The 13,062-nt window shown below is 51.1% G+C and overlaps 1 protein-coding gene across 6 annotated transcripts in view; it reads right to left on the reverse strand.

The window, feature by feature from the left end:
* DENND2C (DENN domain containing 2C) overlaps window positions 1-13,062 on the reverse strand; it is a 50,613-nt gene that overhangs the window by 15,637 nt on the left and 21,914 nt on the right. For 5 of the 6 annotated variants that reach the window (XR_005598305.1, XM_039538145.1, XM_039538147.1 and 2 more), the window contains 7 exons: window positions 10,085-11,089; window positions 7,738-7,928; window positions 7,125-7,237; window positions 5,933-6,094; window positions 2,515-2,611; window positions 1,695-1,739; window positions 3-190 (listed from right to left, as the gene is read on the reverse strand). Coding sequence is in view for 5 of the 6 variants with exons in the window: in XM_039538145.1 (XP_039394079.1) it covers window positions 3-190; window positions 1,695-1,739; window positions 2,515-2,611; window positions 5,933-6,094; window positions 7,125-7,237; window positions 7,738-7,928; window positions 10,085-10,911 (1,623 nt within the window). In the remaining variant the exon portion in view is untranslated. The remainder of the gene's footprint in view (window positions 1-2; window positions 191-1,694; window positions 1,740-2,514; window positions 2,612-5,932; window positions 6,095-7,124; window positions 7,238-7,737; window positions 7,929-10,084; window positions 11,090-13,062) is intronic. The other variant, XM_039538149.1, reaches the window with a different exon arrangement.

Here is a 13,062-nt window from a genome sequence, read left to right on the forward strand (position 1 = left end):
ACCTTGCTGGGGAACTGCTGTATGACCTGCGGGGTGTACGTCGTCTCTGACTGCTTCTTCTGCAGGGACACCACCACAAAAAGCTCAAACAGCTGCTGCTCCTGGAATTCAATCAGATCCCGCTCCAGGGTCTGATAGTGCGGGTTCCTCTTGGAGGTCAACTGTACTTGCAGCAGGCGTTTGTGGTGACCTGAGAGAGAAGGACCAATTCAGTGACAGGAGGCTGGGGCTGTAACTGTGATCATCTGAGGCTCTCCAAGTGTTTAAACAAGGGGAAGTCTCATTATTTGCATTTCACAAGCGAAGAGGTGAAGGGACTTGGGCAAGGTCACATGGCTGGTGAGTGGCAGAGCTGGAATGGATGTCAGGTCCCAACACTGAGCATCGTGCCTCCTTCCCAGAGCAGGACACCCTAGCTCAGTTCCCACCAGCACAAAGCACCCGCAGAGACGCAGGAATGTCCCCAGCCCCTTTGCCTGGTGGATTTTATCAGCAGCCCAACACCTTCAATGCCCCCATAGTTTGGTTTTTTGTCACGGCCCAGAGACTCCCCCCTAACCTCTAGCAGCACCGAGGAACTCATGTGTCTGAGTGCTAACAGGGCTGCTGATGGGGAAGACTATGAGAAGGGGCCTCATTCTGTCAGAGTGTGCCCGTGTGTGTGTGTGTGTCCGTGTGCCCATAATGCTGCCACACTCCAGGCAATTACATCATAAAAGAGTGACAACTTCAGCAGCAAGTGAATTCAAAATGGAGGCAGAATCCATCTCCTCCCCTCCACCCCATCCAGCCTGTCCCACGCAGCATCAGACTCTCCCTACAAGACGCATGGGAAACACTGGCATAGCCAGGGGGCTGCAAAGGGTCTGACACATGCTCTGTGGGTTTGTACTATCCGGCCAGACTCACTCGGTGACTCATTTGCTCTATTTTAAGACAGCCTACCACCTTCCCCCCCAACGCAGAGGGATGGAGTTTTGCCATCAGCCCCAAATTATGGGCTTTTGTACGTCATCTACGGGAAGGAAACATTTAAATCAATCCAACTGGTTCCTTGTCACTGGGTACTTCCAGCACGTAGCTATCACATTAACAGGCATGCTAGACAGATTCATCTGTAGTAAGTTCAGGGCTGCAGGCAAATTTTTTACTATTTCATTTCCCAACTCTGGGAAGTGGAAGCTCAGATCCCTTCTGTGCCAACTAGAGCAGATTAGTCAGCACTGAACGCCTAGATCTGAGCCTGTAGTTCTGGTTGTCCCACCAGTGTTTACGTCAAGCCAAGGAACCAAACTATCTACTTCTCGCTGACTACCTTCCAAACAGTGCCATGCTGTGAAATGCCAAGGTGAACGGAGAAAAGGGGTATGGTGCTCAGTTCTGAGCACCAGAGACGATCCACGGGGGTGAGTTACTCCAAGACACGCAGTTTACTTAGAGGAGGGAGTGACCCCAGGGTGACTGGCAGGTGAGTGGCACAGCCCAAGAGGCTGAGAGACCTGGCACATAGGGCTCAGTCCCCTCCAGATCCTTTCATCTCACTGTCACAAGAGGCTGGTTTGACACAAGAGTAGCAGCTTCCTACATTATCTACGGGAAGCACAAAAACCTCAGGAGTGGCTAATCCCATATAGCCCTGCCAGCATTAATTATGCTATGGCAATAGGACCAGCCCCAGTGACTCACTCACTCACTTTTTGGCAGATTCTCCGTCTCACTTTCATTCCCGCTGGTTTCACCTGAAACAAGAAACAAGGCGTCCATAAAATCATAGTTGCCATGGTAAGGTGGGTGACACCCATGGCTGCATAAGGGGCCGCATCCGAGACCTCCCTTAAGTCTACACCATGTAGGGCTGCTCGTTGGCCATCTTGTTCATTACAGAAGTCTCAGCAAAAGCAGCCCTTCGCTAGTAATAATATAAATCCCAAAGATCATCAGAGATGAAGTCAGATCCACCACTTCCAGGGACATATTGACCAGGAATGGAGATTCTGAATAGGTATTTAAGCCCTCTAGGTGAGTTAGCAACACTTTGGGGCTGAATACATTTTGTATTCTTTAAAGTTGTTAGGAAACCAAAGAGGCTTTGGAACCCAAGTGTCTCTTCCCAAAGGGCCACCTGAAAGCAGCATGAGAGAGCAACAGGTGACCTCACGACAAATAGCTTTAACACATCAGCATGAAGCTACCCCAGCACTGAAGACTCAGCCACAGAAAGGGATCTTCCCTATGTAACACTATCAAACTTGGATTAAAGAGATGTACAGGGCTTGATTTGCAGAGGTGCTGAACACCCAACAACTCCCACTGGAGTCCGTGCAAGATGCAGGAGCTCAGCACCTGTGAAAATCAAACCGCTGTGGTAAAGTTCGCTCATTCTCTGAGCAGTAGCTGCAGTCTGAAGCCCCCATTATGCTGACAGGACTGTGGAGTGTTGTGAATTAGACATGTCCGTTGTCATGTCACATGTGTGCTATGTAATTAAGAGAATGGTGCAGGCAGTTGCCATACCTTTTGTTGGTGGAGCTTCTTTCCCTGTATAAGCGAGTAACTTCACCCTCTTCTTCCCACGTTTAGACTCAAAGATCTCCTGTATTTTTAACACAAGCTGGAATCCAAAGAGAAAGCAAAACGTTAATACAGGCCACATGCACATGAGAGGAGGCAGGTGGCGGCGACACTGCAAAGCACATAGAAGACCTTCAGCAGATGCAACCACATTCAGGAAAGGCTTTGCAAAACCCTTGCTAAAGAGATATGGTCACAATGCTGTTAACACAACTCCCTAGATACTGGGCACTGTACAGGTCTAACAGGACTGGGAATAATTACTACAAGAGTCAGACATACAGAGCACCATGGAGAAGGAAGGAAACAAGCAGCACTTCTGCTCTAGCAGCAGACTAGTTGCTTTATATTTGGCTTATCAAGCAGGCTGCACAGGCAGCAGGGACTAGGATACAGGGAGGTCTGAGGCTACGAACAAGACAAACCAACCATAAAGGAACTTGCAGCAGCATCCTGTAGGATTTGCCTCCAGAAAGCCTTCTGCAAAGGATCCAGAACTCTGTGCAACTGCGGGTACCCCAATCCTTTCTGAGCCCAACCAGAGCCCCTCAACGTAGCTTGGCCCAGTTTCCTTGGATTGTGCAGAATGCACTGACAATTTGAGACCCCAGTATGTTTTCTAAAGCACAAAGTCCTCTACTTTCTGTGTGTGTAACACCACAACAGACACGGGAACTGCCCCAAGGCATTTCCTTAGCTGAACTGTTATAAAAAACCCAAGCATTTGTATTTTCTATACAGACGCCCCCCGGGTTACGCAAACCCGACTTACGCAAATCTGCACTTACAGAAAAAGCAAGCTAGAAATAGGAAGGTTTGGTTTGGGGTTTTTTGGGGGGCGTGTAATTGTCGAGTATATGTTTCTGACTTACGCAAAATTCGAGTTACGCAAGGCGTTCCGGAACGGAATGCTTGCGCAAGTTGGGGAGCGTCTCTACTCTAGCATGCCCAGAGGGGACAGAATGCTGTGTCTGCCCCACAGGGGCCCAGTCTACAAAAAAAAGAAACTTGAACATTACCACTGCCGTATGTGGGCTAAGCAATAGAAGAGAGAAAGGCACCAGCATTCTAACATGCTGGGCAGAAGCGGCTGGGTTTCTGTTGATTCGACTGGTTTTTAAAGCCTTTGCTAATACCAAACCCACAAGGATTTCTGAAATGGACATCACTGGCGCTGAAGGTGTTAAAAGGCATCTCCACTGCCATCCTAAGGTACTGTGTGCCCCAAGCTGCAAGCAGAACTGGAGGGAGCTCCTTGTTGCTACGTGCTGGAGCCTGCTGGTATTTCTGATTCAGGAGTGGGGTGATTTATTTTTTAAACACAGTGGGGAGGTCAAGTTCTCTCTTGCCCAGTGTTAAGAATCCATACATGCTCACAGCAAAGGTAGTAGGGTGGGGCCCAGTTATTTCTGTCCCCCCCCCCACACACACACACACTGCATAAAAAGAAGGAGATAGTCACCAACAGAACCTGTTCTCCAGCTCAAACCCTCATCCCCCATCTCAGTGAACTAGGCCAAATTTCAGGCTCGCCTCGTTTTCTAATCTGCTTCTGGTTGTCTGGGGCAGTGACAGACACCTTCTGTTAATACAGTGAGACTGCAGAGAGACACCCTTCAGAGGAGCTGCTGTTTCACTTGAAGGTTTCCTTCCCTCTGTTACTCTCACCTAGAAGTTTTATGTTATTGCTTCTAATTTTGCAGATTTCAGTCACCAGTGAGAGATGCTGGGAGCACTCAAAGCAGCAAGGTTTCTTTTATTGCTTGAGAAAGAATTGGCCTTTTTGGACTGAAATTCTTTTCTTCTCTTTTCTGAGTCTCTCTTGCAATCCCAACTGAATCCTTTGAGTGCCAGGAGAATAACGTATGCTTCCTGCATGTAAATTGCTCCCAGATTTTTGGAACAGGTTTGGGTTTTTGGGAAGGATTCCCCTCCCACTTCACCCCAGATAAAGGTTACTTGCTATCATGGCATTTTCATAGTTTTTGACACCATGCTCCCTACTGCCAGGCAGGGTGTTTATAATCTTTGTATGCACAAAAAGGGGTATTACTAAACATTTCTATAGACTTCGCAGGCAGCTCACTCCACCTCACAGTCCTCTGCCAAGTAGGTAAATATTATACCAATTTACAGAGGAACTAACTGATGCCTAAGACTTTCCAAGGGCCACACAGCAGGTTTTTGTCAGCTAGAATTAGAACTCAGGAGTCCCATGCTCAAACCACTAACCAATGGCGCCTCACCACAGTAACTACGATATTCCCTCCATCCAATGCGCTATGTTTTGTTATTGTAGCATTGATCAGGAGAGCTGGATATTGAGTTGGGTTTAGGGGTTTTTAATTAATACAAACATTTGGAAATATTCCAAGCAGATACAGGCAGGAATTGTAGCAAAGTTTGACTTCAACACGACAGTGGAATTAAATCCCTTTCATGTCTCTGCCCTCAGAGGTGTGTGTCCCTTATTCACGCAGAAGGGAGCGGCAGGAAAAACGATACCCAAGTGTTATGAAACAGGCTCATTCCTAATGAGCTGTTCAGCAGCTTTTAACAAGGAACAGCTGCCAAGGTGCTTTTATTAACATTAGAACAGGAAAATAGACCAACGGTTGAAATAACTGAGCAACAAGCCCCCACAAGAAAGCCAAGGTCACTCCAGGCCTTGCCAACCAAACAGAGTAAGCGCTTACACCGAAAGAGCTAATCGACAGATAGTTTAATGGAACGGACGTGAGTCACGCTCACTTGTACAGAAACTCCCCAGGGTTATTCTCCGGTTCCTGACCACACCACTTGTTGGTCCTACACTGTAAGTTCCTCAGAGCCAGGAATGTCCTCCCTGAGTGTCTGGAAAGTGATCAGCACACAGCGGGTGCTACCACAGGTAAATAGTAGATCTAATGCCATGAAACGCTCAGCACATGCCTATCCTGGAAAGCAATGCCCCAGTCAAACCCCACAATGCTCCCTGGGACGCAAGGCTGGGAGGAAGTCACACCCCCCTCCGGCTCTGCACAGACATGCCAAAGCGCCAATTCATCTACGTCGGAGGGCAGCTATCATGGGGTTTGCAGACTCATGCTCTCAGGACAGTTACCAAACCAGACTGGGAGTCAGGACTCATGGGTTCTATTCCCCACTCTACCACCTGTGAGAGCCTAATGTGATCCTAGGCAAGCCACGTCCCCTCCCCGTGTCCCCACTGCCCACCTGGAGAGCAGATATAAGCGCTGATCTGCGGGGCTCCAGGACCATTGCAAACCATTTGAAGGTGCTAGAGAAGGTGGAGTGTTAGTGTCACAAATGCCACGCAAGCAGCAGGGATTCACACACGAGCACAATACGCAAGTCTCACCCCGGGAAGGTTCTTCCTTTTCCTACCAGCAGCCTCCCCTGCTCGGAACAGCTTCCACTCTGTCAGCGTAACGGGCAGGGTCGTGTCCTTCCCACGCAGACATGCACGGGCAGCTTTCAGCTCCAGTGTCTTGCGATGGAGGAAGGCAGGCTTGGGAGGGAGCTGGGAACGGATAGGACAAGATACGCAAGATTTAAAGGACGCTTTGGAGTTAAACATCTTGTTTGCCTGGTTCCAAAGGGGCTCACAGCAGGGTGCCCCACTCGGATCTGGGGAAAGCAGCCCCAGAGGATGTCACAAGCAATCCCTTCTGGCATACCAATGCATATATCACAGCAGCTCCCGAGCCCCCTCCATCTGCAAAGAGGGCACAGGACCTGGAGGTTAGTGGGTATTTCAGCAGGGAAGGAACCTGAAGACTCCCACAGTGCCACAGAGGCCTAATGGGGAGGAGAGCTCTAACACTGCCTGTCACAGGCAAGGTGAAATTGTTAAAGGGACAGATCTGCCCTGCCCCGCAGGCCTTATTAATGTCTAAAGTCCTCTGAGGATGGGAAGTGCCCAGCATTAATATGCAGCTTGTAGGGAAAGTGAGATCTGTAACTCACACAGCATCTCAGCTCCCACCCCTCTGTTCCCACCACACACACTCAGCATTGACCCGGCATTTCATTCACAAACAGCTCAAGCTGCCCAGGTCTGAACGTGGGATGCAGCGTGCAACAACGACTCAGCAGGGACACGTGTTATTCATGCTGGAAACAAGAAGTGCTGTGGATCCCTCTACCTGTGACCTCAGAGTCACAGCTGTTTATTGCTGATGTACATAATTTTCAACAATAAAAAACAGGAGCGACCGAAGACATGTTAAAGGTGTAACTCCAGGTGTGTGGAGAGGAGGGGCACGTGAGAGGGAAGCTCACCTTCCTTCTAGAGGCTCTGCAGCTGCCCACCTCACCTCCTGCCCAATTAATATTTTATTTTTCCATGCACTAAATTTCCCTTATGCACCCAGGTGAGAGTGTCCAGCCCTGGGTATTGACAGCCACCTGACCGCAGATAGTAATTCCAGTTTTGTAGCTGAGCTCTCAGACAGATGCTTTTCAGATCCCAGCCCTGGGCCCTCTGCAGTCAGGACAAGCTGGGTGTGCCCCGTGGACTTGAACACAGCCAGCCTGGGACTCACTCTCACCTTGGGAGGCTTGAAGGCATTCTTTGGGGGTGGTAACTTCCAGGCCGACGGGACCCTCCACAGTGGTAAAGGCAACACTTTGATATCTTCATACAGATTCTCCTTAGCAGGATCTGGAGAGAACAACGGGTAAGAGACTCATGAAGTGTGTGCGTGGGTGGGGTGGGGTGGGGTGGGGAGGGCAGGGTGTAAAATGCCCCTTGTGGTCACCAAGAGATGGAACCAAGCAGCGCTAATTCCTGTAATACAGTCTCCTGGGAATGCCAGGGCAGTAGGTTCAGAGATGGACTATCCCACAACGATGCTGCAGGATGGCCCCGGGGCTCCCAAAGCCCTTCCAACTCCAGTATCAGTGGGTGTGAGGATCCTGAGTAGGGATCCCACTAAATCCCAGCTACCAACTGCTGCAGTACCACAGACATCAGCACCTCCAGACAGCAGCCAATTCTTTCCACAAGCGTTTACATAAAGCACCCCGGGGCATCGACGGGAAAGCTTAATCCAGCTCAGCTCTGTCCTATTCCAGGTGCCACTAAAGAAAGCCTGCTAGTGGTTAGCCCTGCCTCCATCCCACCCAGCGATCAGACACAAGGAAATCCAAACACTTCCAGACCTGAACAGGCTCCTCCCGCCCCGTCAGAGCACAGACACGTACAGATAATGTCCTCGTAGATGTTGTCCTCTGACTGTGTGTAGTAGAGTCTAGATCCTGAGCTGCTATTCAGCTCCTCATGGAGCTTCTGGGAGCTGGTGGCTGCCATCCGACTGCGGAAGCCTTGGATGTCTTCAAACTCAAAGGATTTCCTGAAAGCAGACCGGCACCTTTTCTAGTGGTTTCTTCTCAAGAGGGACATAAGTTGCAGAGGTTAGGCGCAAGCGAGGCCCTGCCTGCTGAACTCACCAGCCCCACCTCCCCAGGCAGGCCTAAAAACTGGCCAGGCCCCCAATGCCAGGCCGGTGACTTACTGGTTTCCAGCCAATCCAATCATGTTTGTTTCCCCTGAAGAGCTTGTAGGCCTGATAAATGAGGCGGGTGGCTTTGGACTATCTGGGCCGAGGAACTGCACTCCCACCTGGCACCTGCCCAGAGACTCCAGTGCTGAAGCCCTGTCCAGGTAGCGCAGCCAAGGGCAGGAACCCGGTGTGCTGCTGTCTGGATGAAGGGATCCTGCACTGCCCACTTCCTACCTCCCTGGTGGTGCATTCCCCAGCACTCTGACCTGGGGAGCAGGGCAGAGGGCTGCAGCTGACATTGGGGGTTCTGGTTAAAGACACATGGACTGTAAACAGGGTCTGTCCCAAAGGACTCTCTCTTTCCTGGAAGATGCCTAGTCATTCTGCAGACTAATTCCCACACTTGGCTTCCTTTGGGGGTTTTAGCTCTGACAAAACAACATATCTGCATCCTGGGCAGGCACAAGTGGGCAGAATTCAGTTTTTATTTGTAATAGTTTTGACAGATATCAACATTTATTTTAAGCTTTTTTCTATATTTGTATCAATTTAAATTGTCACAGTTGTAGGAAATTATGGGGGGCGGGCAGACAATTACTTAATGACAGCAGGCATTGAGATTCAGAAAGATAAGGAATTATAACTTTAAAAACACAAATTGTCAATATCAGATGTCAAAATATACGAAGTAAACATCCTGAAATCAAACTAACAAGTCCTCAAGCAGCACTTCCCTACTTTGCTTCTCTGTACATTTTGGATATTATCGATGGCCATACTCTTTCGGAAGCTTGTGTGTGACTAGTCACATGAACATTTATTGACATTTACTGATATCAATCTAATCTTGCCAAGCCTAAGGATGAATCGTCTGGGCCTTTATTCCAAAGCCAATCCGGGTCAGTCAAAGTATTAAGGGAGACACAGGCCATTAAAAACTCAGAGTTTTTGTGGCACATTTAGTACTATGGAAAGCGTTGGAGGACCCAAGAGCACCAACTCCCTGCCCCTCCACACAATGCTTACCCAGAGATGGCTACACCTCAGCGTCTCCTACCTCTGTAGAACTAGCAGAGAGCTAACACAAATGATATGCTGAGTTACTTGTCTGTAACTCTCAGACCCGCATCTAAGTGGGCAGCCCAGCCCAGCCTGCTGCCACAGTGCTTATCTGAGATTAATGGCCCCAAACTCCAGGCAACTAAAAGATCAATCATCTGGAGTCACGTCTGACTCACGTAGCAACAAAGCTCCTCACTGGAGGAGATAATTAGCCCACGATCCATGGGAAGTATCCCAAAGCGCAGGGCAGGCAGCAGCACCCCAGCTTTGCCAAGGGTCTGGACACCACAGTTAAGTCAGCTTTCAGAGTTCTGGGGTGAGGTTTGTTTGGGGCAGTACTTGGGACCAGGGAGTCTGTGCCCAGGAGTCACTGCACTGCACAGGGTCAGGGAGGGAGTATTTTAGCCAGGACATACCCATCTCCTTACTCTTCTAAAGAAGGGCCAATGGCAGAGCTACCATCACTACCGTGGATTTTAAGGTCTCGCCTGAAAGTGCAATTCATGTGAGGCCTTTAGAAACAAAATAATTCTCATGGGTCACTCAGTGACCTGGTTTGGGCCAGGGACTTGCTCAGCAGAGGCTGAGCAGGCAGGTGCTCAGTGCATAAGAACAGCCATATTGGGTCACACCAAAGGTCCATCCAGCCCAGTCTCGTGTCTACCAACAGTGGCCAATGCCAGGTGCTCCAGAGGGAATGAACCTAACAGATAATGATCAAGTGATCTCTCTCCTGCCGTCCATCACCACCATCTGACAAACAGAGGCTAGGGACACCATTCCTTACCCATCCTGGCTAATAGCCATTAATGGACTTAACCTCCATGAATTTATCTAGTTCTCTTTTAAACCCTGTTTTAGTCCTAGCCTTCACAATCTCCTCAGGCAAGGAGTTCCACAGGTTAACTTTGCATACAAGAGCAAATAAGAATTAAGCCACCTACCTCTTGGATCTCCCTCTGATTTTCCTGTTTGCCTCTCTCTGCTCGGGCTCGTGGGAGGAGCCTGCTGGGGAATCCTTACACTGGCCTTCCAGTGGCTTTTCTCTACTGCAGCTCGTTTGGTCCCTTTCTGACAGATAGCGGAAAGTCCTGCGGGGCTTTGGGGGAGGGATGGCAGCAGGCCTTGTCTCCTGTCCCTCGGCCTCCGAATAAATGTTTTCGAAGCTCCTCTCCATCACATTGAGGGGCTCCACTCCCCCAGCATGTAGTTCTCGCTCTGTCAAGCCACAGCTCTCTCTTCTCCTTTTCAACTCCAATGCCATCGCCAGGACCTTGTCAGGAGGAACAGCTATGTTCTTCCACAGCCCTCGTGAGGTGTAGAAGTTCCCTGGTGGCAGTGTCTGCTCTGGGTCCAGGAGGCCTCCCCGCCAGTCTCCGTTCTCCTCAGCCTGGGAAATCGGGCAGCACGTGCGCACTTTGGGCCTGAGGCTCTCTGAAGTACAGCAATCACCATCTTTCTCGCTGTCACCCTCGCTCTGAGAATGGTTCCTGCCCTTTTCCCTGAAGTCCAGGCCCAAGCTCTTTGAGTTTGCTAGCCCAGCCTTTCCGTCATTCCCACAGTCCCGTGGCTTGGCCTTTGGCAGAGCCTCACAGCCATGGTCGTACTGTACCCCAAAGTCCTGCGGCTGCTGTCTGTCCTCGCTGCAGCCCCCTCTAGTCCTCCCCTCCCACTGGGAGATCTTCTGTTTGATGTTTCGGCAGTGGCTGCGGGAAAGCGTTTGCACAGCACACCGAGAAAAGCCACCATCCGGGGTCCCTGTTGGGTGCATGGCAGGAGCCTGAATCCTCACAAATGCCCCATCGCAGGCACCGCCTAATCCCTCCTGTGCCACACACACAGTGAGACGGTGCAGAGTCCCAGCGCACCTGCTAGGCTCTAGTCAGGGAGCAGAACACAGACAATCCCTTTGGACACCAGCCCTGCAAGCAGCAAGTCCTAATTCAGCCCTGGGCGGAGAGGGGGCGGAGAGGGGGAGAGGGAGAGAGAGAGAACATCCATCAGTCCAGCTCTGAGGCAGAAAGAACCAACTCACCCCAACAGAGAAGCATTCAGCGGCAAACATGAGGGCACAATAGTAACTGTTCTCCCAGGGCTGACCCTCCTCACCAAGTGCTTAAGACTGGTCTCCCCACACCTCAACCTGCTCCTGAAAATGCCTCCCCCACCAAACTACAGAGATTTAAACATCTGCTGTAGCAAGTGCCAGGCTCCCTGATTTTCCCCACCAGCATCGGGCACAGCGAGGGGGAGGGAGGAGACGGACTGGCTGCTCCCACTGCTTGGGAAACAGGCTGGTGATTTGCGGTTCTCTGAGCTCTTTCTGGGCATTGCCCATGGTTGCTAGCACTGGTGTAGCATGCCTGAAAACAACACCAGCAGGAGCTCCAGAATGGACCCAGTGCAGCATTTTCACAACCCCGTCGTCTAACCCTGCTCAGAGCAGGTCTGCGCAATACATTAGCCAAGGTGCCAACAGCATCTTGTGTGTGCTGGAGCTCCCGCCGGGGGAGCCACACTGGTGAGGGGAGGTGCTGAGACAGAGCTCAGTGCACGTATGGTGCAAGGGGCCTCCCAACTCCAGTCTGCAGTGAGCCAGCGACATCCCTGATCAGAGGGCTGCTACTGTTTGACACAGGAAAGCGAAAAGGCTCATTGCATCGACTGCAGACAGGCCCAGGGATTGGCAACACTCCCTCCGGATGTGCCCCACCTGCCCCACAGCCAGGCAGGAACCTGTTCGACGTTCCACCTGCCCACACCTGACCTAGATTGGCCACTGGGGAGACTCTAGGTCTCAGGGAAGAGGCAAGGTGGCTCATGGTGTCTTTTGGGGGAGTGGGAAGAAGCAGCTGCTCCGGGTGCAGTGCTGCGCTGGTCAGTCGCACCCTGCTCTGTCCAACAACCCCTTAGCACGGTGTATCTGCTCAGGGACCCAGAGCACAGGCCATTCAGAGACCATCACTCCCAGGCTTTAGCTGGGTGACGTTGTTCAGGACAGAAATCCTGACCACAGACATAAGTGAAGTTGGCCTGGGTGGTTCTGGCCTGCGGTCTGCCTGCCCGCCCAGGTATTTACCCTCTGCCTATCCCTGTGGGACGTGAGCCCCTGAGCTATTTGAATATGAAAACCTAACTTGGTGCTAATGCAGTGCAAGGGCAGGCTGGCTCCTGGGGGCTGTGTGCACGCGCAACACTGCCACACTAATCAAGGTACCTGCTGAGCCCCCAGCGCGTCGCTCTCCACAGAGTGACGAGGCCAAACGCCCCTCGGCGGCACCTCTGTCCCTGCTGAATAAATGGGAAGCTTGACCCAGAGAAGTGGAGAGACCTGAACAAGGCCACAGCAAGCGCAGGTATCAGAGATCCCGGCTCAGGCTTGTGCTCAGGTCACAGCCCACGGGACAAGGCCCCCTTGCTCAGTGGCAGAGAGAGATGCTAAGCAGCACTGGAAGCTGCTGTTTCTGATCTCATCAGCACAATCTGCGGTGACTTTCCAAGTCGCTATGAAAACCACCTGGTCCTCACTGACTCAGCGCCTGCAAGAACTGGCAGAACTGCAGACAGGAAGGGCACTAAGTCAGTGAGAAGCAGATCATAAACTGGCCTGCCCCTCTATCTCGCTACCCCTATGAGCCGCCTGCTCATAGCTCTGAGAAGGGCATCCTACATCACCACACCACTCAAACTACTAGCAAAGCTAGTTGCCACAAGTCACTGGTGCCTGGGATTTGCAGAAATGCACTGAAGGGAGAAGGCCTGGGTTTTGCTCCGAGCAGAGGCTGCTGACTCCCCTTTTGCAGGAGGAACAGGCTGTGCCTGCTGCATGATGAAGAAAGGGGTGTCCAGCAGTGGTGCTAGATGCGGGCAAAATGCACTGGAGCCAAGACAGCTTACTGTTAGAACTAGCAAAACCGGCTCC

The sequence above is a fragment of the Mauremys reevesii genome, linkage group 4 (genome assembly GCF_016161935.1).
Source record: "Mauremys reevesii isolate NIE-2019 linkage group 4, ASM1616193v1, whole genome shotgun sequence".
Lineage (NCBI taxonomy): Eukaryota > Metazoa > Chordata > Testudines > Geoemydidae > Mauremys > Mauremys reevesii.